Source organism: Silurus meridionalis, chromosome 9 (assembly GCF_014805685.1).
Source record: "Silurus meridionalis isolate SWU-2019-XX chromosome 9, ASM1480568v1, whole genome shotgun sequence".
NCBI classification, from domain to species: Eukaryota; Metazoa; Chordata; class Actinopteri; order Siluriformes; family Siluridae; genus Silurus; species Silurus meridionalis.
The window spans coordinates 17593990-17621072 of record NC_060892.1 but is presented as its reverse complement, the minus strand read 5'-3'; the positions used below and the strand labels follow the sequence as shown (position 1 = coordinate 17621072).

General features: G+C 39.0%; 2 protein-coding genes across 5 annotated transcripts in view; both read right to left on the bottom strand.

The window, feature by feature from the left end:
• dennd2b (DENN domain containing 2B) overlaps positions 1-23834 on the bottom strand; it is a 60354-nt gene extending 36520 nt beyond the window's left edge. For 2 of the 4 annotated variants that reach the window (XM_046857028.1, XM_046857030.1), the window contains exon 1: positions 23686-23834. In XM_046857028.1, coding sequence (XP_046712984.1) covers positions 23686-23819 — 134 coding nt within the window. In that variant the 5' untranslated portion in view covers positions 23820-23834. Of the gene's footprint in view, positions 1-14125; positions 14277-23685 lie in introns of those variants that run through there. The other 2 variants (XM_046857029.1, XM_046857031.1) reach the window with 2 other exon arrangements.
• Positions 23835-24341: 507 nt separating this feature from the next.
• tmem9b (TMEM9 domain family, member B) overlaps positions 24342-27083 on the bottom strand; it is a 5319-nt gene continuing 2577 nt past the window's right edge. Inside the window, exons 4-5 of the mRNA XM_046857940.1 lie at positions 25495-25629; positions 24342-25181 (exon numbers count right to left, since the gene is read on the bottom strand). Of these exons, the coding sequence (XP_046713896.1) occupies positions 25026-25181; positions 25495-25629 (291 nt within the window). The 3' untranslated portion in view covers positions 24342-25025. The remainder of the gene's footprint in view (positions 25182-25494; positions 25630-27083) is intronic.

The following is a 27083-nucleotide window of genomic DNA, read 5'->3' as shown; positions in this document are numbered from 1 at the left end:
AAGTAATACAGAGAAGTACTGCTCATGTGTACATGCATAGAGTAAAAGTTAAACATAAATATAAATTGGTGGTTTTAGTGAACAAAAAGATTTAGCATTTTCATGTTCAATATGTATTCACAGGTCACAGAGCACCAACAAGTCCACAATCTGTTCACGCAGGCAGCAGAACGCTGAGCACATGTGAACATGAACACAGGAGAAATGTGTGTGAGGGTCTCTGAGCAGCTGGTCTCTTGACTTTAGATGATTCGTGATCAACTGAACATCATTACATATCCAGAATCAATCTGTACGTCGTATGTGATTCTGAGTCAGCAAATCTGTGTCTGCGTCTGTAAGTGTTGGAACAGAGCAGCCAACATTAACAGAGTGAAACTCTTTTCTGGACTCATTAAACACGGTGTATTTTTACACAGACAGTTGCAGCTACACACTGAAACCAATTCCATTCAATTCAATTCCTTTTTATTTGTGTAGCGCTTTTAATAATGGACATGGTCTCAAAGATACAGAGATAAAGCGTTTAAAATAATAATAAATGAATTAATATATACGTTTACTGCCTATAACTTCCTTATAATTGTAGGTTTGTCCATAATGAGCTAGTGGCAAAGACAAACTCGCTGATGGTATGAGTCAGAAACCTTGAGAGGAACCAGACTCAAAAGGAAACCTTTCTCATCTGAGTGGCACCGAATATCTATTCATTACAGTTCCATCATTGTTGAGGTGTACAGTTCAGTGAAAGCTGCTTAAAGGTAAAACTATTGATGCAACCTGTGGTCCTGAGCCACTGTAGCAGAATGTTGAAATTTATTGCCACTCTTGATTAGACATTAGACATTATTTTTACAAGCTTTCACTGTAACAGTGCTCATGTTTTCATGTACACACTGTCTTAGTGTGTGTAACAATACAGGGAGTGCAGAATTATTAGGCAAGTTGTATTTTTGAGGATTAATTTTATTTGAGGATTTAATTTGAACAACAACCATGTTCTCAATGAACACAAAAAACTCATTAATATCAAAGCTGAATATTTTTGGAAGTAGTTTTTAGTTTTAGCTATTTTAGGGGGATATCTGTGTGTGCAGGTGACTATTACTGTGCATAATTATTAGGCAACTTAACAAAAAACAAATTCATACCCATTTCAATTATTTATTTTACCAGTGAAACCAATATAACATCTCAACATTCACAAATATACATTTCTGACATTCAAAACCAAACAAAACAAATCAGTGACCAATATAGCCACCTTTCTTTGCAAGGACACTCAAAAGCCTGCCATCCATGGATTCTGTCAGTGTTTTGATCTGTTCACCATCAACATTGCGTGCAGCAGCAACCACAGCCTCCCAGACACTGTTCAGAGAGGTGTACTGTTTTCCTCCTTGTAAATCGCACATTTGATGATGGACCACAGGTTCTCAATGGGGTTCAGATCAGGTGAACAAGGAGGCCATATCATTAGATTTTCTTCTTTATACCCTTTCTTGCCAGCCACGCTGTGGAGTACTTGGACGTGTGTGATGGAGCATTGTCCTGCATGAAAATCATGTTTTTCTTGAAGGATGCAGACTTCTTCCTGTACCACTGCTTGAAGAAGGTGTCTTCCAGAAACTGGCAGTAGGACTGGGAGTTCAGCTTGACTCCATCCTCAACCCGAAAAGGCCCCACAAGCTCATCTTTGATGATACCAGCCCAAACCAGTACTCCACCTCCACCTTGCTGGCGCCTGAGTCGGACTGGAGCTCTCTGCCCTTTACCAATCCAGCCACGGGCCCATCCATCTGGCCCATCAAGACTCACTCTCATTTCATCAGTCCATAAAACCTTAGAAAATCAGTCTTGAGATATTTCTTGGCCCAGTCTTGACGTTTCAGCTTGTGTGTCTTGTTCAGTGGTGGTCGACTTTCTGCCTTTCTTACCTTGGCCATGTCTCTGAGTATTGCACACCTTGTGCTTTTGGGCACCCAGTGATGTTGCAGCTCTGAAATATGGCCAAACTGGTGGCAAGTGGCATCTTGGCAGCTGCACGCTTGACTTTTCTCAGTTCACGGGCAGTTATTTTGCGCCTTGGTTTTTCCACACGCTTCTTGCGACCCTATCGACTATTTTGAATGAAACGCTTGATTGTTCGATGATCACGCTTCAGAAGCTTGGCTATTTTAAGACTGCTGCATCCCTCTGCAATATATCTCACTATTTTTGAATTTTCTGAGCCTGTCAAGTCCTTCTTTTGACCCATTTTGCCAAAGGAAAGGAAGTTGCCTAATAATTATGCACACCTGATATAGGGTGTTGATGTCATTAGACCACACCCCTTCTCATTACAGAGATGCACATCACCTAATATGCTTAATTGGTAGTAGGCTTTCCAGCCTATACAGCTTGGAGTAAGACAACATGCATAACGAGGATGATGTGGTCAAAATACTCATTTGCCTAATAATTCTGCACTCCCTGTATGTTACAGTGTTTCAGTGTGTTGTTATGTGTTACAGTGTGCTACTGTGTGTTTCTGTGTATTACAATGTGTTATAATGTGTTACAGTGTGCTACTATGTTATGCAACATGTTTCAGTGTGTTACAGAGCGTTACAATGTGGATCAATGTGTTCCTGTTTGTTTCAATGTGTTGTAGTGCATCATTTTATGTTACTGTGTGCTACAGAGCGTTACAGTGTGTGTTACAATGTGTTATAGTGTATTTCAGTGGGGTACTTTGTGTTTTAGAGTGTTACAATGTGGTTCAATGTGTTACATTGTGTTGTATTGTGTTCCAATGTGCTATAGTGTGGTAGTGTGTGTTTTAGGGTGTTACATTATGTTACTGTGTGCTTAAAGGGGCATTCATTAATGTGCTCAATTTACTACATTATCATTTCTAGAGTAACAGCTCATACACCGCGACATGTTCAGCAAACACTCCGTTTTCATATGTACATTACAGCACAGTGTAATTCTCTCTTTGCATATGGGTTAGGGTCTTATGCTCAAGGGCCCCAAGAGTGACAGCTTGGCAATACTGGGGCTTAAACCCCCGACCATCCTATCAGTACCCAGAGCCTTAACCAATGAGCTACCACCTCTCCCTATAAATAGATAAAAGTATGGCGTGTTCTTTAATTGATAAAACATTGTAATTGCTAGAAAGTCACTGTGGTGTAAGAGGAATAAACCACTGGGTGGTAACAGTATATTACTTAGTATTTTACTGCAACACAGACACAGACACACACACACACACATCTATTATATCTCGAGTGAACACAGAGGTTTTTAAAAACAACAGGTTCAGGTTTACAGGAAGTGAGCTGAGTATACGCTCCTCTGCAGATGGAAATGGAGATTTAGTCTGAGTTTGTTTACATGAAATTATTGTGTGAAGTAACAAGCCAATCAGAGTCGGAGTTGAAAGCCCTGAAGAGACGGATGAAGGGAGCGACAGCATTCCTTCCTCCAGCCATTTCCTGTTTCAGAGCACAACTAAGATAATCTTAAATTTGAATAAAGCTCTGCTCTCAACAAAAATTAAATCCAACATGGAATTTTTCTCCATATTGTTTCATACGTTTTATGTTTCTCCTTAAAGGAAGGCATGATTTAGAGCTGCGTGATTCATAATGAAACAGAAATTTTGAAGACCATTGGTGTTAACGTGAACAATTACACTCAAAAGCATTTTTAGGCATCCTCATGAAGAAAGAAGGATTGTATGAATATGCAAATTAGAAATGCCTCCAGACATACAACACTTTGTGTGAGCTACAATTGCATAATGGAATGTGACTGGCTGCTACATGTCACATGTTCTCCAGACGAGCATCGTTTTAAAAAATTTGTTATTATTATTTTTTTTTATAAAAAAAAAGGGGTAAGAAGTTAAAGCTATACTGAATAAACAGCAACATACTGTGTAGGGACAAAAGTTTGGGGGCACATGACCATATGTTTTGTATGTGTATTTTGACCATCCCTTTTCCACTAGATTCTGGAGTGTGCTTGTGGAGATTTGTTCTCATTGTTTCATGCTGAAACAGGTTTGGGATTACATCTAGTTCAAGTAAGGGATAATTTGATGCTACTGCATCCAAAGATGTCCTATAATATTGTAGAATATTATTGTCAGGTGTCACAACACTTTTCAGCTATAATTTTTTCATAAAGTATTTTTTTATAGTATTTATTAGCGATTCATGACTAAGTACTTACAGAAAAAATCATTGTTGCGCTGTATTGAATTCTTTGCTAAAATATGCGTAATGAGCGCATATCAGAGCAGATAACATGACGTTCTAACGTTTTTAGAAGCAATAAATACAGTTGCTGTAAAAACAGAGATAAATTAGTGGTAACATTTTCCCTAAACATCATCTTTGCTCTCTGACATGCAGCTCCAAACTCATTTATACAGAAATGTTGTTCTATGTCCAACAAACCTTAACATTTTCATCCAGCTGCTGAAAGATGAACAGCTGTACAAACACAAGGCACTGAACCTGCAAATAGGGAGTGGTGTTAAATCACTACCGTTCACTACTACTCAGTACTACTCACTTCTCCTCAATACTGCTCACTACTACACACTACTGCTCACTACTACACACTTCTACTCATTACTACACACTTTTACTCATTGCTACTCGATACTACTTACTACTTCTCATTACTGCTCACTACTACTCACTACTATTAATTACTACTCACTTCTCAATACTGCTCACTACTACACACTACTGCTCACTACTACACACTTCATTCATCACGTTATTTTCCTCTAAGTAGACTGTTATTGGTAATCTTTGACCTTCACTTTTTAGTTTCTAATCTAAATCACTTAAATTCATTCTACACTGAATCATTTCTTTCCTAATGGATGTGGTCTAGGAGGCCTAGGTCTTGCAGGGCTCTGCCTACATCCACTGCACATTGGCTCACTGAATGTTTTGATGTTTATGATGATGTTTATGGTGATGATCAAACACAGTGTACAAGGTTGCAGGCTGCAGCTTGTTGTTCGAAAGAAAATCAGGAGAAACTTGTTCATCACCTTCGACTGGAAAGCTGCCCGATGAAATACTTATATCTAAAGAACAAGTCAGAAGCTTCATAATAAAAGAGAGTGGATGAGAAGAATCTGAATTTATATGAATAACATCCTCATCCTCATCATCACCTCCTCAGCAGAATCAACACAAGCCCATGTAGAATTTATGTATGATATACCCATATGACACATTAATTACACTCTGTAACCGGCCTGTTGGTCAGTATGTGTTTCATTCCTTATGGCAGAGCGTTCTTTGGGCTCCAGCTTCTAAATCGCACAGTAGTGTTTCCATAGATGTGTAGAACAATCCTTTCTTTCAGAGATAGAGATCAACAACAGGAAGAGCTGGAGCTGCACCCAGTTCTGTCAAACAGATTCATGGAGAGGAGAGGTGTAGTGGCGCTGTTACTGGTAAACTCACGATCACAAGAGTTTTAGAGAAACTCTTTAAAATTCAAACTCAGTCAGAACGACATTCACGTTTTATATTTGATTTTAAATCTTTATAATTGTTTGTCGTAGCAGTTTGGCGAAGGACCACAAAGTGCTGGAAAATCAGGTGTCTCAATACTTTTGTCCATATAATGTGTCACTGTTACTGTAAATATCATCACCTACTATTGCATGTCGTTCCTATAGTGAGTATATTTCCAATACTGCACTGGAACGTTTCATAGTGTGTGTGTCACTTTACTTGTGCATTAAAAATAAAAATCCACTTCCTCGTTCAAAACAGTTCTGAGATAAAGCTAATGGCATCTTTAGCAGGCATGCCAAACCCAACAAAGGCTTGTCGGTTTCACCTACAGCACCTTTATCAGGAAATTTCCAATCGATGTGAGCTAGCTGACGTGTTTCAACGTGAGTGTGGGTTCTTTGGAATCTAGTTCGGTTATCTGTACCAAAAACCAACAGTACATTTGGCAACGTTGCCTCACAAATTTCACTTGATATAATTTCTTGCATGTACGAGGTGGTATAAAAGCAATATCATACTCACAATCTTACTGTTATGCTGAATATCAGCAAAGCTGTGATTGGCTACAGTCTCATGATGATGCTCAATGGAACCGCTCTTATAATCACAATGATTGATTCATTATTTTAGTATAAAATGACATCTCTTTAAATGTAAATTTTTGCAGTATGTAACTTTTATGCACTATATTTTTACCAACTGAGAGATTTTCATTGAGAGTGAAAAAGATGGACAGGATTAGAAATAAGTTTATCAGGGGGACAGTATATGTAGGATGTTTTGGAGACAAGGTGAGGGAGGCGAGATTGAGATTTTGGAGTTTGGACATGTGCAGAGGAGGGACATGGAGTATATTGGTAGGAGAATGCTGATGATGAAAAAAAATAGTCTAAAAGAAAAAGAACCTACATTTAGTCCCCATTTACTTTTATAATAACCTCCACTCCCCAGGGAAGATGTTCCACTAGATTTTGGAGTGCGTTTGTGGAGATCTGTGCTCATTCAGCCACAAGGGCGTTAGTACTGATGAAGTCAGGTACTGATTTAGGGTGCGGAGGCCAGTTCCAGTGAACATCCAGTTCATCCCAAAGATGTTTAATAAGGTTGAGGTGAGGGCTCTATAGCAGGCCACTCAAGATCCTCTTACCCACGTCTTTGGGCACAGAGGCATTGTCATGCTGGAACAGGTTTAGGTCTCCTAGTTTAAGTAGATGAAAAATGGAAAAGTTAATTTTGCCACATCTAAAGACTTCCTATAAGTCTATGTGCCTCCAACTTAACTGTTTGGGGAAGAAGCACAAATGACTAGAAAAGTCAGGTGTCTGAAACCTTTTGTATTGACCATGGAACAGCTTCCCAGAAGAGCAGAGGTTATTTTAACAGCAAATAAGGACTACATATGAACTGCGTTGTTCAAAAAACACATAAAATCTTATGTAATGTTCAGAAATCTTGAGCTTTTCTACAGAATTATTACAAACTCTCAACCCGGGACACTTTATCAAAATTCCTGTTAGTAAAAATGACTCATCTGTACGAGGTAAATTCCAGACAACTGAACGCTTATCATAGATTTTTCTTGAAGAGTTACAGCTCTGTTCACATTTGAACAGAAAACCATTGTCCATAAAAGAGTCCTTGAGAGGAAAAGAGCTTAAAAAGTAAACTCGGCTTATCAGAGAACTGAACAGATGTCCGGTGAGTGGCGAGTGTGTGAGAAGAGCGAGGCGTGGAATGTCCCGAGGTCAGGATGAGACTGCAGGACAAGCGCAACTGACCCGCTAAGGAATGCACTAATATTTGTGCTGTCAATCAAATCCGTTTATGGATAACGGGGAAAAACCAAGAACGAGCGAAGACTCTCTGTGTCACGTCTGACAGCGAAGAATTCATTTAACAGTAATAAATGACTGAGAAATAAAAATCACCCACAAGAACATGAGCTCGGATGTTGTGCAAATTTATGAGTTGCTGATCCAGTAGACTGTAGAAGACTGTAGAAAGAACATTACTCATAATGACACACTCTCGAGCTCATGATATTTCTCAGTTTCCGGTGTTTTGTATTGTTTTAATGATTTATAATTATACTCTTGGTGTCACCCAAATGAGGATGGGTTCCCTTTGAGTCTGGTTCCTCTCAGGGTTTTTTTCTCATACCATCTACGGGAGTTTTTCCTCGCCACAGTTGTCCAAGGGCAATATAAGTGAACTTTGTTCTATATTTCTTACATTCTGTAAAGAATTTGCTTTGAGACAACCTCCATTGTGAAAAGCGATATAGAAATGAATTGAATTGAGTTCAAACACCACAAACACAATGAAACAATGTAGTCATTATTCTAGGTTCTAGATTTTCCTGTCACAAAATTCTCTTACTCGCCTATTTATATTTTTATCAAAATTCCATTTTAAGTATTTTATCTCACAGAACTGCTGGGGAGGTCCTTTATACTTTATTGTTTTACTGCTATTATACTAATGAGATATATATATATATATATATATATATATATATATATATATATATATAACATATATAACATATATACAGTGGATATACACCCTTATGCAGATAGAATAACATAAATGTCAGACTTGTCAGACGCCTCGATCCTCTTTTTTGGCATCGCCGGACTGAAACAGAGCGCACTGATGAGCCTCATCAGCTGCAGGTGTCGCTTACAGCTTGTTTCGTCTGGCTACGCCCTCCACTCGCATACCGTTTAGAATTATGGCCAAAATGTTCAACCTTTCTCATCAGACCAGAACACGTTTTCCAACATGGTTTGGGTTGACTGAATAAATCTATTAAAAATAATTCAGACGGACTTGCATATTCTTCTTGCCACCCTACTCCACTTGTGCAGAATACGGGAGATGGTAGTCGCAAGCAAAGAGTGACCAGTAGCTGCCAGAAATCCGTTCCTACAGTGTTGCTATTGGACGTTTGGTAGCCTCCCTGATACATTTTCTCTCCTTCTCTCATCCACAATTTCTCTGTTTATTGATGATGGTTTGACAGTACATTCAGTGCCTTCAATATTCTTTTATAATACTCTCTTGATTGATACCTTTTAACAATTAAGCCTTGCGGTTTTGTTGGCAACTCTTTGTGGCCCATGGGTCTTAGTAAAATGAAAGCCCAAACATTGAAGCAAATACAACAGCTGACTTTTTTCCGAAATCACTATAATGGATAGCAGATGTATGCCATTTCCCTACAGGCCTAATTTTGAATGTGACTGGTTAAGACAGTTAGAGCCCCAAGTATGAAAGGGTGTGCAGACTTATGCAATCAGGGTATTGTAGGGTTTTTATTTAAAATGTTCCGACTTATTAAATATTTATATAAATAATAAATATAATATATAAACACACTGTGCTTATTCTAATGTTATAATTTCCATACTAACAGCTAATTTAAAAATATGAAATAAAGTATGATGTGTTGCTCTTTAATAAATACATGTTAGTAATTGTCAGCCAGTTGCTGTGGTATAAGAGGAATTAAACACTGTTATAGGAAAAGAATCAACTCAGGATGGATCACTCAGCATTTTAGATTTCTATAAATATGCGAGCTGTATAAACAACCTTCTGCACATTCTCCACTCAGACCTCATCACCGCTGTGGATGTGTTCACCTGAGACCATTTTGTCTTCCACAGATCATCTGTCTCTGCTCTTTCTCCACACTTTCTCCTCTCAGTCTAGACCGAGTCAGAGTTAAACCCTGGGTTTAATTATGGCATAAGTATCAAGTTCCACTTTCAAAACCTCATCGTCTTTTCCTCATCAATAAACTAGGTGAAGGTTCTGCATGTTGTGTGATGTTGAAGCTGGAGTCAGCACCTGAGATGCTTGTGTTCAGATGCAGGAGAAAGAAGATAAAATGTGTTCCGTCTGTGCTTTGAGGCTTTTCTAAACAGCTGTCAACCTGGACAAATCCCTGGTGCTGGATACGTTCTGGTCCAGGCAGAAGATTGTTTTTTTTCTATGTGTATTTATAAAAGCCCGCGCTCCTGGGCCTCTTCCCTAAGAGTAGTACAGAAATATGACTGAATCGGATTGGGAAACAATTTTTTACAATGTTTTTTGGATCTCTGTGGCATCGTTTTGTGTGTGTGTATGTGAATCAGTCCATCGCAGCAGCTGTACGCTCCACAAACAATACCCCTGATTTCTTGCTCACGGAGATTCAACTGGAGAAGCCAGATGGAACCAATTCCTAAAGCCATTTTCATGCCATTTCTTCCATTACTTTCAGCTGTTTACACTCGGTCTGATTTCTTTAACAAACACAAAATGGACGATCTGCACTTAGGAAGTATAAAGTAAAACTGCAAAAGGCAAAATTGTGAGCAAAAAAAGACTAAAAAAGTAAGCGTTAAAAAAAAACCTGAATTAGTCAGGGCACCAGTCCTTAGATGTTCATATGCTGCAGCTTCCTGCACTGAACACTAATGTAAGTTCCTATCATCCCAGTAGAAAATGGAGTGCTATATAATAATAATAAAATAAAACATCTCCCTCATATTATTTACTGACCAAACCAAAAACACCACAGTCCTGCTTACACGTTTTCTACTGGCTCACAAAATCTTTCCAGGGCTTAGACACAAAAACATTGGCTCGAGCAAGATCAGGTGTGCTACGCTAATGCCTGAATTTATTATAATAACTATAATAAAAATAGGATTGTATGACAAACAATTTGATATGCTATATGATAAAGTGGGTCATATCATGTCAGATCATCTTTTAGGCAACAAAATGCATCACTACAACTTCTGAAAGTGAATTGCAATGTTTTATTGTAGCATTATATGAAAAGAGGTGAGCAGAAAGCAGACCGGAAGACGGAACGTGACAAAGCATTTCCTGTCTATTAACAAAGAAAGATAAACTGTATTTACCTATTGTTATATTAGGTGATATTATCGATCAAATACTACCAACAAACAAATGTGTTCGTCTCAGTGGCAGGCGATAAATAAGGACTCGTTTACAGAAAAAATTATATAGCCAATGATATGTTTTTTAATATGTGATTAATGGTTACATTAATGCCAGCTGACTCCCCCCAGTCCTGGGACAAGCGATAGAAAAAAAATCAATGAAATAAGGAGTTTAGGAGTGTGGAAGATCATTTCGCTTGTGCATACGGATTATTTGTTTGACTTTTCGACGAGTATTCAATTTCTCAGTTATCGCAAGCATTTGCTATACACATATTGGAATTTTTTATATTTTAATTATTTTGTATGCTTGATTGCCCATTTTTCCTGTTTCTAACACATCAACTTTGAGGACAAAATATTCACTTGCTTCCTAATATATCTCACCCACTAACAGGTGACATGATGAAAAGATAATTAGTGTTATTCAGTTTACCCCTCATAATATTATATTGTCATAATTTTATGCCTGTTTGATGTATATATTTGTTTGCAGTTAAGTTTGTTTGAGTTGATGGGTCAATGGACGTTTGCCCACAGATTTCAGAGTTGAATGCACTTTGCTCACTGAAGGTTCATTTAAAAAAAAGTTCAGGAGTAACCTCTACTAGGAACAATTTCATCTTTCACGTACTGCGTCCTTTCCGCCTTCATTAAATCAGATTTCCATCTTTGTTCTATCTATGGATGCAATGATTGAGACACAGGTAAAAAAAAATTATTCGAGAGATACTTGACTAAAAAATGAGACAGGAGCAGGAACATGTATATCAAAAATATTAGCAATCAAACATTTCACATATAAAGCTAAAAGAAAAACAGATCATCACTAAGAGCACGGGAGCTGAATTAAAAAAGGTGTTGAAAATGTCTACCACGATGTGCCATGGTGTTGATCTACATCACTTATTCCTTATGAGGGAATTCCATATTAGATGAAAACAAAGACATACATTTTATGTTTATTTTAAATCGGTCCACTAACATCATAAACAACAACACAAGTAGCCTAAGTTATGAACATATACACTACATGGACAAAAGTATTTGGAAACCTAATTTTTCAGCAGTTTGTGATTCCTCCCCAAACTGTTATCAGAGTCACACAATTGTGTACGATGCATTTTTAGTTGTAATAGAATTTAATTTCCTTTTCACTTGAAGCAAAAGACCCAAACCTGGGCAGGTGGTAGCTCATTGGGTAAGGCATTGGACTTTGGATCGAAAGATCACAAGTTCAAATCCCACCACTGCCAAGCTGCCACTGCTGGGCCCTTGAGTAAGGCCCTTAACCCTCCCCTGCTCAGTTGTAAGTCGCTCTGGATAAGTGTGTCGGCCAAAATGCCATAAATGTAAACCTGTTCCAGCATGACAATGCCCCTGTGCACAAATCAGCTCCCTGAAGATATGATTTATATGGGTTGAAGTGAAAGATTTTGACTGACCTCAACCCTATTGAACGCCTCTGGGATGAATTGGAACAATAAATGCACCCCAGGCCTCATCACTCTACAACACAACCTCATTATACTCACACCCTTGTGGCTGAATAATTACAAATCTCCACAAGCACTCTTCAAAATCTGGTGGAACGTCTTCCCTGAGAATGTAGAGTAATACTACATTCTTACACTAGGTATTTCGTTCTAATAAAAATCATCCTTATAATCAGAAATAAAGCTACAGATTGAAAAAGAAATACCAGTAAAATCAGAATGGTGTTGTTTTCTCTTTTGATACCAAGTGATGAATTCTTTCATAAGAACGAAGAAGAAAAGCTTATAGCAAAATCATCACAAAAAAAAGGTGTATCCAAACTCTACAAGACAGCTGTTTCAACCTTTTTAGCCCATTTTATCCTTTATTACCAAATCACACAATTCATTCACATTCCACAGACTTGTTTTGTTTTTTTTTTTAGCTCGGGACGAGATACGACACGCCTCGTCCTACCGGCTACAGAGTAAATTAACAATCACTTTTCTGCTTTTGGCTTCACGCAATCATGAGTTCAATCTTTCATCCCCCGAAGCAAGTCGTCACTGGTTTGGTTATAAAACGTGTTTAAAAGACAAATGTCAATTCAGGACAAAGTACACACGTTTCTCAACCATCATAATTTATCGCCTCATAGTGATGTCATAATAAATGCAAAGCAGATGCTTGATTACAAAGCTGACTAGGAAGTGAACGGATTTTGATAAAAAAAGATGCAAGACCCATGCGACGCTTTTTTAAGAAAGATTACGGGTGTAGGTGTGAGATACGAATCAACACAGGCTTTGAACTCGTTAAGCAAGTTATTATGCAAGCATGTTGATATCAATGTATTTCCTTCTGAAACAGGAAATCAAAATTAATGGCTTGATGTCTGATCTTACAACAGGACACATTCCTGTCTAATCTAAACACATTAAGATAGCTAAGTATGAAGCGTCTTATAGCAGGACTGAAGAGATGATGGACTGAAGAGTTCTCATCCACACCTTCATCCATTGATCCTATAAGGTGGAATGCTGTATGCGAAGACTCTTAACCAAAAACACACAGAGGAATAATGTTTACTAATAACGAGCTGCTACTGTAGAACAAGATTCAATTTTGGAGCATCCTAGAGAGCATTTATGATTCCGAAAAGATTTGTTTTTCTAGATATACACTGGTATCTAGGTCTATAACAATAAGGGTTAGAGGTACAATGCACAAGGCTATGATACAGCTTTGAAAGCACTTCAGAGATAAGATCAGATCAGAGAAAACATGTATATTTTGAGATTTCGTAGTGGTTAAGTGAGTGATGACATCTTGTCCTCGTCCATATTGCACAATCGCTGGACGGAGAACAGAAGGCCTGCGTGTCTAAGCTGGCGATCCACGCCAATGAGAAGGAAAGGAAAGAGAAGGAAAAGGCATTGTTTCTCTGCACACAAAGACGGCCTGTTCACAAAGTTCAAGAGTGAAAAAAGGGTTAGCAGCTGCAGGGGGCTTCGGCTTAAAGCGTTACTCTCACTGCACACACTGCACACATGATACACATATTACACACACATGATACACACTTCACACACACACACACACACACACACACACACACGATACACGAACACCCTAAATCAAATGTGAGGGAATACATTAATAATAAAGTGATGTTGCCTGATTGCATGTCATTCTGTTTTATTGCAATCAGAAAAAAAAAACTTCTTCAAAATAATGCATATAAAAGAGAATATTGCAATAAGAAAGTTATTACTATTTAATAACTGTGTCAATTATAGAGTTCAAGCTTGTAAAAAAACAACTAACAGCATAGAGCAGCTATTCGCTCGGATGTGCGCATGCGCCGTGATAACTCAACAGCTCCGTGTTGATTGCGATAACTCCAAACACAAACTGCAGGACAATATAAACTAAAAACGTTATAACGCGACATAAACACGACGCTAACACACCAGCCAGACATTTTCCCCGTGTTTTCCCGCTGTTCTATAATATGGTTGTTTTAGGTATATTCAGTTGCTTGACACAGACAAATCTGTTTCTGGGAAACTCTCGGGTATTTCTGAGGGGAAAAAAAAAACTAAATCAAAACGAAGTGGGGAAAAATTAAAATGGTTTCGTTTTTACCTCCGAGAAGCGTTTTGTTATCCGAGTCATGGTGTCCAGTTGGTCAGAAACACGGTTAAAGAGGTGAAAAGTGTCGATGAGAAGAAGCCGGTCCTGAGGGAAACTCTCTCCACACGCTCATGTTCTCTGAGGCGGACAAAAGCCTCCGCGCCGCTCGCGCCCACTGTCTCGTGCTGAAGGCTGAGCTTGTTGCTATAGCGACGAAGTGTTTTTTTTTTTTTTTTTTTTTTGCCCCACTCCCCTCCTCCTCCCGATCCTTAATACACCCTACTTTACCCCCAGTTTTGAGTTTTCTCACTCCCACACAAACCGAGCTGCATTTCACACAATCACCACCACACACATCCTAAAACTCAGAAATAAAGTCCAGCTGCAGCTCCTCACACCAAAGAAGCTCTAGACCTGCTCCTAAGGGGCAAAAGAAGCTTTAGGCTGCAGCTTTACAGAAGAAGCCCCAGGCTGGGCAAAATAATCTCCAGCTTGATAGAAAGTCATAAAAAATAGAAGTCATAAAAAAGATAGACGAAGCCCCAGGCTGGACCAAAGTAGGTGGACAGAAGTGTAGACAAGTTGGGCAGAACAAGCTTCGGGCTGGACAGAAGAAACTGAACAGAAGTCCTTTAACAGATAGAAGAAGCCTTGAGCCGGACAGAAATATACTATGCCATTCAATAATATATACAAAAATGCTCAGTTGCATCGTTATAAGAGGAATAAAACACAACAATTCCTCTTCTTCACACCACCCAGTGATGTTCATATTTCTCTCCTCACTAGAATCATCTACAACACAGGGTCAGGTTTTAAAGTTGATTGAAAGGGCATACGGTTATTTAAACATTTTTAATGATCACAATTTTTTTTTTACTTTAACCCTAACTTTCTTTTACAATCTGACCAAACACTTACTATAAATAATCCCATTGTCTCTCTTCGCTTTAAGCAGGCAGAAGGAATTCTTCAGGATCTATATTTAGTTTTCTGGCCCAGAGTGCTGTGGAAGTCCACGCCTGCTGAACACGACCACAGAAGCGCAGAACCAGAGAGCCGATTTGCTCTTAACCCATGCATATGCTCCAGGTTCTCCAGGAGGCTAACACATTGCTAACAGCTGAATAAACTTAGTTCACGACTTTTGTAAGTGGACAAAGAATCATCACAAACACACTTGCTAGCCGCAGATCAGACAGACTGCCAAGAGAGACGCTGGCCTCACCCTGGACATCCGACTGCACTCTGACCCAGAATTTATTCCTGTGCGTGTGTATATGCATCGGTGGGAAAGGAAATAAATAATGCCATTTCTGTTTTCCGAATCTTGAGAATCTGCCCGAATAAAAGCTTGTTTTTTCCGAAATTTAAAATGGCTCAGAAAGTATAGAGTGATCCAGAGAGAACCATTACACTGCACTGTAATGTTTTATTACAACCAAAATCACAGGCTTTAACAGTTTCATTATGTCAAACCCATGAACTAAAAGTTGAGGTAAAATCCTGGCTCTTTGTCTACTCTCTGAGACTCGCTCGGTGTACACCGTTCATCTGTAATTTTCACTCCCTGATGACAACATGGGCTTCTGAGCCTTTTAATGCACTCACAAATTAGAGCTGAACTTGTGCAATTACAAGACTTTGACAAAACACTCAAAATAATGATTAGCTTTATAAAGACAGAATTATGGATAAGGCTGCATAATGACCATTATTTACGAGTTACAAAAAAAAAAAACTGTCAGGAAATGTGGTGAAGAGCATTTTTGATGTGGTTTCTTGAAGAATAAAGTAAAAGAACATGTAAAAAAGTCTTTAGGTAATGTCTGATCTGTGTCTGATTGGATTTTATTTTAAAATAGTGCCTAACTAAAAAAGTTCATAAAAATACTAATAGTAATAGAAATTTCTAAATTGAAACCTCATCTTATTACTTGGTTATCTTAGATCAGTAACTACAGCGGATTATTTCCTACTGTGGCAGCGGGGGGCATGGCCGAGCGCCGGTTTGTGAATGAAGGGCGAGGCCGGGGGAGACAAGTGGTAAGAATCCCACATCTGTTAGGAACGTATTTAATCAGTGTTCTTTTTTGCAGTGAGTGGGGAAAAAGGATAAGAGGAGTACGCTAGGGAGAGAGATACAGAAAGATGTGTTTGTGTGTGTGTGTGTGTGTGTGTGTGTGTGTGTGTGTGTGTGTGTGTGTGTGTGTGTGTGTGCATGTGCGAAAGTGCAAAAATCAAATAAAGAAAACTGGTTCTATTGAAACAGGTCACCACCCCACTGTTCTTCCCTCCCCTAAACCGTTCGCTCTTCTACACTGGTGCCAAAACCCAGAAGGAAAGCAGGGTACGCCCCAGTGGAGTATTCAACACTGGATGAGCCAGTAAAGGAGCTCATCGATCTCCCACAGACCCAACACCTCCTTTGTGGAGAGGCTTAGCTCGCCGCCCATCAACTGCCGATAGCATCTGAAATACCGCACCCTGAATATCGCCCGGCCAGCCGTTTATGTTTGTTCAGCAGCTCCACGACGCCTGCAGGAAGTGGCTGCTGGACAAGGACCTGAGTGTCGACGAGATCCTTAGACCTCGCCGAGCACGGCAGAGTGGGTCCAGTGACAGCGTCCGGCATTGGTGGATAAGATGGTCCAGCTGGTTAAAGACCACATGGCTGCATACCCTGGGGCCGGCAAGCCCTTGAATTTCACCTCTACCTCTCTCTCGCGTTCTTGCCCTGTTCATTCCCTCTCCCCTTCCATTCCCCTCAGAGGGGCATATCCCCGCCGAAGCTGATCACTCGTCATTGGGCACCTCTCCGTCCCTCTGCTACGTTTCATCTCCCTGTATCTGTGTCTTTTGTCCCACAAGTGGGTGATTCTGACCATACAGGTGCAGAGTGAAACCTGGACCAGCAGACTGGTACCCTACACACCAGGCGTTGGTGGATACGGGCTGTGGGCAGACCACCAGCCACCAAAGCCTGTATTCGGTGTTAGGCTTTCAATACTGTACCCATCCAATAATCCAGTGAACAAACTGGCCGACCTTTCCGCAGCTGTTGAGGGGAATGTGTGTGGGTGGGTCCTGCTACAAGGCGAAGCAGGCAGTTGTACCAAGTGACACAGCACACTAGAACCAAGGATAAAATGACCCAGTTGTTGGACCCAAAGAGACGCAGGAGCTTCTGTTTCATGCGGCTCACCATAACCTGATGGCCGGACACCTGGGACATGAGAAAACCTTGGACCACCTAGTGACCCGATTTTATTGGCCAGGCATTCGTGGCGATGTGTAAGATGGTGTGCGGCATGTCCCAAATGTCAGCTGGTGCACTCGCCGGCCATCTCAAACGCGCATTTGCACGCATTACCCCTAATCAAGGTCCCCTTCGAAAGAATTGGAATGGACCTCATCAGGCCAATAGAGTGGTCTGCATGAGGGCATCGGTTTGTGTTAGTTTTGGTTGACTATGCAACGCCATACCTCTTCGCAACATCTCAGCACATATGGTTGCAGATTCACTCATCCATGTTATCTCTCAGGTCGGATTCCCAAAAGAGATCCTGACTGATCAAGGCACGTCATCCATGTGCCGTACACTACACAAACTTTAAGGATTATTGGGGATTAAATTAATCCCGAACTAGCATCTATGATCCTCAGACCGGCTGCTTAGTGGAGCGATTTAATCGAACCCTCAATAATATGATTTGGAACTTGAGATGAGATGCACAGAACTGGGATAAATGGCTGAAACCCACAGTATGAACCGTTCGGTCTCCTACATCTACATTCACAGAAACCTAAAACAGTAAGATGAGGAAAGAAAAAACATTTAAAAAATGTAATTTTGGAAAACCAAAGAGCCCACAGCAAACAATAGGCCTAAGAGAAAACAGCTCCCATAAGGCATGCACACTGTTCTTAACATCAGAACAACAAACTGTGTGGCTTCTGAAATCAGGCTTTTTTCACATCAGTGCACTAAGGTGAACATTCACACACCTTACTATTTAACTCCTCACATCTCACACTTCACTCCTAACATCTGTCATTCATCATTTTCCATGCTTCATGCCTCACTTTTCACTCAGCATGCCTCACTCCTCATCTCAGAGATCAAATCCAGACGAAAAAGCTCAATTGACCAGGTTACTGAGTGTGTTCAAGAATTAAAATATTGGAGGAGACAGTACACAAAAGCTCCAGCAATTCAACCTGCATTTAGAAGGATGTTCTGTAACTACTTATTCAAAGTAAAAGACCTGGGACTTATTTTAGACAGCAACTTGTCTTTGGAAAATCGTTTCACCTACATTACAAAAACAGCCTTTTTCCACCTTAGAAATATTGCTAAGATAAGAAACATGTTGTCTACATCTGATGCAGAGAAGCTCGTCCATGCATTCATGACCTCCAGACTGGACTATTGTCCTGCATCATTAATATACAAGATACAGTTAGTCCAGAGTGCAGCAGCCAGAGTTCTCACAAGGTCGAGAAAATATCACCATATAAACCCAATCTTATCATCCCTACACTGGCTACCTGTTGAGTTTTGAACCGACTACAAATTACTGCTACTTACCTACAAAACACTAAATGCTTCCGCTCCCATGTATCTAATGTCTTCTAACACGCTACAATCCGTCGCTCTCCTTGAGATCTCAAAACTCTGGACTATTTGTAGTTCCTAGAATAGCAAAGTCCACTAAAGGTGGTAGAGCATTCTCACATTTAGCTTATAAACTTTGGAATAATCTTCCTGACAGTGTTCGGGGCTCAGACACACTCTCCCAGATTAAGTGCAGATTAAAGACATCTTTCTTTTGTGCTTGTTAATATTATAAACAGCAGCTACTCTAATTCCTTTCCACTGCCTCTCTTTCTTTACCCATCCTGAGGCATCCTGTGGTTGCGCCAGCTAAAGCTGTGTCCCACCTCATGAAGATTATGGACCATCTACTCTCTCTATCTGTCTACTTTCAAAGAAGTAGATGCCGACCCCGCAAGCATCCTGAACCATCTAGAGACGTACCAGGGCCATTTGGATTCGACTTCATGTGGAGTTTGGACATTAGACCTCTTAGAGTGTTAAAAGGATCTGGCATGGAGAAGCTGGTGTTGGATCTATGATGATCCTCACTCTACACACTTCGCTCCTCACTCATCACTTCTCACTCATCACTCCTCACTCTACACACTTCGCTCCTCACTCATCACTTCTCACTCATCACTCCTCACTCTAAACACTTCGCTCATCACTTATTACTCCTCACTCTACACACTTCTCACTCATCACTCTACACACTTCGCTCCTTGCTCATCACTTCTCACTCATAACTCCTCACTCTACACACTTCGCTCCTCACTCATCACTTTTCACCCATCACTTCTCACTCTACACACTTGGCTCCTTACTCATCAATTCTCACTCATCACTCCTCACTCTACACACTTTGCTCCTCACTCCTCACTCCTCACTCATCACTCCTCACTCTACACAACTCTGCTCCTCACTCATCACTTCTCACTCATCACTTCTCACTCTACACACTTCGCTCCACACTCATCACTTTTCACCCATCACTTCTCACTCTACACACTTGGCTCCTCACTCATCACTTCTCACTCATCACTCCTCACTCTACACACTTTGCTCCTCACTCCTCACTCCTCACTCATCACTCCTCACTCTACACACATTTCGCTCGTCACTCATCACAATTCACTCCTCATTCATAACAATTCATTCCTCACTCTTCACACCTCACTCCTCAACCATCACTTCTTACTCTTCACACTTTATTCCTTACTCTCACGTCTCACTCCTCACGTTTAGTTACGAAAACCACAGGGTTGACAAGACCTCATACATGCAGTGGCTCATGTTGTCATGCACATGACATTGGCACGCCTTATTCACAACGTGATCTTAATTTCAAAACGTGTACAGATGCGGTTAGAAACTGCTGTCTGAGAAGCAGGACTAAACAGCTGAGAAGCACATCTGCGGGCAATGCGAGTTCAGCAAAACTATTTGAGAACCACAAGAATCTTACAAGATAATAAATACAGAATGTTCCAACATCTAATCAGATTTAATCAAAGCATCCAGAAATGTCGGCGAGAACAGACTATGCTTACATTCCATGTTTATCGTCTAAAAAGTACAGATTTAATTATTTATTTTTTTATAAATATATTTATATTTTTAACCAGTTAAATCAAACTGAGATGTATTTCCTTTACAAGACCAGAAATAAGACATCAGAGCTACAATCAACAATATTTTCAGACACAGGACAAGTAACAATTCTAAACTTTGAAACAATGCTGATTTGAGTAAAAAAAACAACCAACCAAAAAATAAAATGGAGTGGCATGAAACCAAGAATGTGAATGTATTACAATGGTCCAATCTTTAATTAAGAATCTGTGGCAAGACTCTTCATACAATCTGGCAGGAATTATGCAATTCTTTACCACAAAATCTAGGCACAAAAGTAAGATCCAGATGTGCAATGCTGGTGTGTATGTGGGTGTGTGTGTGTGTGTGTGTGTGTGTGTGAATATTTATGATTGTAGTGATTGATATAAAAAATGCACTGTGGGATTTTCAATAGAATGTTAATCAAACAAATACAAAATAAGTCGAAAAGTTCAAGAAGTGAATACTTCTGCATTAGACGACTCAATTGTAAATCATTTGTAATCAAATCTGAAACAATGACACAGCACAGATGTTAGCCAAGTAGATAGCGATGTCCACAGAGAGTGGTGTTTAGAAGAGTTTCCCAGCCACTCTCTATGTACAGACTCTGCGTGAGGCTGTCTGTCTCGTCCTCTGGGACGTCCTATCGACTCTGACACTGACGTAGATGGAAATGCTTCCTTTATCTCACAGGAAGTTGTCCGTTTTTGCATTTTGAGGAATGCTATTTTAGATTTCACCCCTTTTAATAACAATGCAAAAAAAACAACTATGAATTTTAATTATAAGTTCATTTTTTTATGATCTGATCTGTCAAAGTGTGTAACTTAAGGCCAAACTCATTTCAACCCCAGTAAAGACCTCTGAACATTTCCATCCTGTTAAAGCCATTCAGGACAGGAAGAACATAATCCTGCTATTGCTGTACTCATTCAGCTTCCCCTGAATACATCTGTAAAGTCTCAAAGTGGAACTCAAAAATGCACCACAATAAAAACCTTTTTTTTTTTTTTTAAACATGACTGGAGGTTTGCCACTCCCTAACTACAAAAAAATAAATAAAGAGAGAGCGAGTCAGAGTAAGTGCTTCCTTTCAGGTGTCTGGGGATTCAAAAGAATCAGACAACACTAAAAGAGTTGTAGGAAGTGAAGGTCAAACATCAAGATTATAGTATTTGAGGAAAACAGAATATGAAAAAATTAAACTTCAAAATAAATAAATGAGTGAAATCAAATGACTCAAGTTCTAACAGTAGTGCAGGAAAACATGAATGCGCTTGTTCTAATAATGATAGTAATGGATTATACCAGCAGCTTTTTTTTTTTTTTTTAAAAGAACATGATATGGTCAAGTTTTCTTCACAAGATGTTTGTTTAACATTCATGGTAAGGAGTCTCCAGTGTCAGGTTTGGAATAGTACATTTTTAAGTTTTCCAACATCTTCTGGACAAAGAGATGACAACAAAAGGATTAAGAGTGAACAAGCATTTATAGTATAACGTACATTATAGCATTATTATTTATAAATAAAGAAAATAAAGTTGAGGGTATAACAGTATTTTTATGTATGTAATAATCAGCATGGTCATTATAATGCAGGTGTGTGCGTGTGCGTGTTTGTGTTGAGCACAGTCGTGTGTTCAGGTGGAGATCATCACAACACTTTTTTTTAGCTGATTATGCACAGAAATCAGGGAGCGGATGCCATGTGTCTCGTTTAACAGCAAAGATTCGACTGTTGACCACCAGAACATTAGACATGTGGTTCAGTGAACTGTACCTCAGCGAGCAGATCAGAACACAAGTTCATAAACACTGAAATATGAACTTGTCCAATGTACACTGACTCTCTGTGACACAAGGGCATCAGACAACTAAAAATGAAGCATCACAGCACTTAGGGGAAAACACATTCGCAGATATACAGCACATTGCGAGCAGAATGAGAACATAAATCCTACACTCACTTCACACAAAAATGAACAATATATTAACTCATTTATGTGGGAGGAAATCATTCTTTCTAAAAACGGTATCTAAACCCGTTCTAATAATATGTAATCAAATCCTGTTCGCTATATCACATCCTGAATACTCCAGCAATAGACGCTTACTTCTCTATAGATATGCAGAAGTTAAACAACCAGAGGAAGGGAAATAAAGCAAGGGAACAATTTGCCAAAGAATTTCACAAAAGAAAAAAAATCTGAATCAAACAGGAAACCTGTAAAATCCATTAGAGGGAAAAAATGGAATACATGTCTGTGTTTATATAAGGTTTAGAAATTCACTTTTACTTCCATGAGCTTCACTTCACAATATATTATATTAGGTGCACAAGTTTCATATTAGTTGCATGAGAGAGAGAGAAAGAGAGAGAGAGAGAGAGAGAGAGAGAGAGAGAGAGAGAGAGAGATAATAACTTCCCACACTGTGATCCTCAGGGGGATGCACAGTCCCTGATGTTGATGATGTTGATGATGATTATGATGATAACAGTCGATTGGTCAAAAACAAACAAACAGAGAAATGGCTGCCTAAAGCTGAAGGTCTGAAACTCTATCTAGCAACAGGTTTAAAAAAAAAATTATAATTAATTTTAAGGTTATAACCATAATCCACCATTGTCATGGACTTGTCTTCCTTTAGATTTTTTTTTTATTAATGTGTATATAATTAGAAGGAAAAATAAAAGATCAGAAACAGCCTGTAATTATCATAAGAGGTGTAAGAGCGCCCCCTAGTTTCCTTATGGCACAATATGAACTCATTCACTGTTTTATTAAACAATATTTTTTTATAATCATAAATTATGTGATAGTTCAAAGGTATAAAAGGCAATTAGATTAAAAAACAGGGATGTGTGTGTGTGTGTGAGTGAGAGATATATATATATAGAGAGAGAGAGAGAGAGAGAGAGAGAGAGAGAGAGAGAGACTCCTAATCATCTTGGATTAAAAACTGTCACAAAAAAAAAAAAAAGAAACTAATCTAAATAGTAAAAATAATGTTAAAAAAATATATAGAAATGACTCACTGACTCATGACTCAAAAACTACTCATTTTTTCAGTGTGTTTATAATAAATCTTTTTTTTTTTTGCACTGGTTCTCTATGACGAGAAGTTCTCAAACTGACCAGTGGACAAAATTTAAAATGATTATTAAAATACTAGTTATAGTTTTTTGTTGTCATAATAATGCATATCTGATTGAACACTTTATAGTGTGATTCTAATTATTTACAAAAATTTGTCCACATCTGCAAACACAAAAGGCACTCAAAACACAGACACAAACACAAACCCACACTGATTTCTCCCAAACAAGAATGAAACTAAGCAGAAATATCTTACCTTCTTGATTTCGGGCTGCCAGAACAGCAAAAGTGTCTCAGAAGTCCATGCCTGAGCTCCGGGGATGTGTGTGAGTGTGTCCGAGCTTGATCGCAGCGGGCACTGACGTGCGACTCGCGTCCGATCGGTTCCATTTAAACGACTCTCTAAAACGTGACTCGTTATGCGAGAATCGATTCGCTGTTCACTGCCACTAAAGAGACCTTTTCTTGATTTATCTACACACTGAAGCAAAGTGGTAATACATTAAACAGGTGGGGCTTAAAGACATCTGAGTTTTCGTTTTTTCCCCCCTTCTTATAAAACAAGCCGCGATTCTTTTTATAATAATGAATCGATTCAAAACTCAAACGATTTGACTCAACTGAATAAAATAACTGTTTTTAGACTAGAGAAACATTTCTGAATGATTTTTGTAACCTTTAAAATATTAAAGTAAAAAAAGTTTTTTCTTTTGTATAAATTACAATAAAATATTTTTTAGTAACTTTCCTAATTACAAAATATATCCTATTTATAAAGCTTAAACTAATATAATTATCAATAGGTGCACCATCAGTACGATCAAAAAACCTACAATAACTACTAACATTGCTAATAATCAATCAATGGTGTTTTGTTTAAAAAAAAAAAAAAAAGGATTAAACACAGACATCTCCACAAATCCCACAGAAGTGTATTGAATATATTAGAAGTGGTCACAGGTACAAGATAAAATCTCATCATCAAACCTAAGAAACATGAATCCAACACAATGAGAACAATTTTTGTTTGGAGAAAGTGCTACAGCAGTACTGTAATGAATAATGTCCAGTCCGTTTACATGAAAATGTACATCAATTTTATGTGTCTTGTAATGATTGGTTATGCTTTGAAACAAGAAACAGGTTTTTATTTAGCAATAAAAAGTTCACCACATGATCGATGCGCACACGCACGCACACACACACACACACACACACACACACACAACAATATAATTTAATATGATAATTTAAGAAAGGTGAGATGATTGCATGTGTTCAGGTTCTCATATTTAATCTTTCACTCGTATTTTCGTACCTCCTGGTGTAAACAACAAACACATTTTCCATTCACAAATGATTAATTCATGCAGAAAAGAAATTCAGAATGTTAGCTAGAGAGTGGTAAGATTCCATGCCAGCGGGTTATGGAGAAAACATTACACATTACCACCATCTAAATCTCTCCACGCACGCACACAAGCATGCACCCACACACACACACACAGGAGATAATGTTATAAAGGCGAGGAGGTTATGCTGCATGTACAACAGCGGTCATAACCAGACGCTCCACTAGGAAGTTTTTTTTTTTTTTTAGCTTAGCACTACATGGCGATCGAACACAGACTTGCGCTGCTCCTGGACCTGTCTCCTCCAGCGCTGCTGCGCGTGCTCCACCTTGTTCAGCATGTTGGTGCGAGAGCGGGAGCGGGAAAGCACGTCGTGAGCGTTTGCGAATGGCTGCTGGTCCTGAGAATAAAAATTAATTAATCAATAAATGAAACAATACAGAAACACACACTGCTTTTCTGTGTATCATTAACTGTAACAAATTTACAAATTAATAATAAAATGTTAAATATTAAATATATTAAATATATTTCATGTGAATTTTTTTTTTTATCCTGAATTTGGACTCATTAATGCTTATTTCCCAGCTACTATTTCAACTTGTGATTAAACTGATTTTTCATATATAATGTGTGTGTTGTCACTGTTTCAGGGTCTGTGGGTTTATTTATAAGCGAGTTGGCTGTTGGAGAGATTTCTCATGGTTATTTACCCCGACGTCATCGTCGCTCTGGATGAGCTGTGAGTGTCCGAACAGGCGGCGTTTGAGTATGGGCTCCAGCAGAGTCAGATACACCATGTAAAGCAGCAGCAGCCCCAAAACAGACAGATAGATAATGATGGTCCCCTGGAAAACCCAAACACCAACATTTATCTTCACAAAAAGAGTAAGTAAAAAACTAAAGCCTGCAGACCTAGAAAATATATACTGTATAAATATATTGTTTATACAGATAAACAGTACTGTACAAACGTAGGTGTGGAAAAATGCTGTAAAGTGAGAGTGCTTTCAAAAATAAGTGTTAATATATTTTTTGCAATTAACAAAACAGAATGTAAATGAACAGAAATTAAATCCAAATTAAAACAATATTTGGCGTGACTCCCCTTTCCTGCAAAACTGCATCCGTTCTTCTAGGTACACTTGCACACGTTATTGAAAGAAACTCGGCAGGTAGGTTGTTCCGAACATTTTGAGGAACCAACCACAGATCATCCGTGGATGAAGGCTGCCTTAAATCCTTCTATCTCTTCATGTAATCCCAGACAGACTCGATAATGCCAGATGCCTCCCTGATGGTATCGCATGATGAATAAATAGCTGTATGTATTTCTTACCACTGAGGACACCATTAATCCTGTCCAAATCTCCAACTACATTTGAAGAAATGCAGCCTCAAACTTGCAGAAAACCTCCACCATGCTTCACTGTACCCTGCAGACACTCATTATTGTACAGAGCTTCAGCCCTTTTGCAAACAACTTGCCTCCTGCTACGATTAAATATTTCAGATTTTGACTCATGGGTCCGGAGCACCTGCTGCCATTTTTCTGCAGCCCGGTTAGTCAGTTTTCCAGCATAGTTGAGTCATTTAGCCTTGTTTCCATGTCATCTGTATGGCTTTATGACCACTTCTTTATGACCACTTTTTACCAGACATCATAGAGTAAATCTTCCTGGGTCCCACTTATTTTCGCCAGTTCTTTGCTGATAGCACTGCTCGACATTAAATGTTGAAGGGAAGTATGCATGATGTGTCTTACCTCCACTGCATTAAGTTTCCTTGGCCGACCACTGTGTCTCCGGTCTTCAACGTTTCCCATTTCTCTAAGCTTCTTCAAAATAGCCTTAACAGCACATCTTAAAACCCCAGTCTGCTTTTTAATCTTTGCCTGGGAGAGACCTTGCTGATGCAGTAGAACTACCGTGTGTCTTGGTACAGTGCTCAGGCTTGCCTTGGTGTGTGTCCTGTGATGTGAAACTGTCCTCCACAACCTCACTTTTGCAGCAACTGTTAACCATTGAGCCCCCAGTTATAAGCCACCTACACAGCTGTTTCTGTTTCAGTCAATGAGTGTGTTTCAACCTACACATGAAATAGATGCTTATTAGCATCTGCTGGGTATAACTGGTTAATCAGACACCTGACTCCTACAAAATCTTTTTGACCTTTTGAAAGTGTGCAAAGTGGAAGAATTGAAAGCCAGAGGGTGGTCACACCATATATTGATTTTTCTTCTGTTAATTTACTTTCCTTTTTTTTTAATTGATAAAAATAAATTATTAATTTTAGTTTTTAA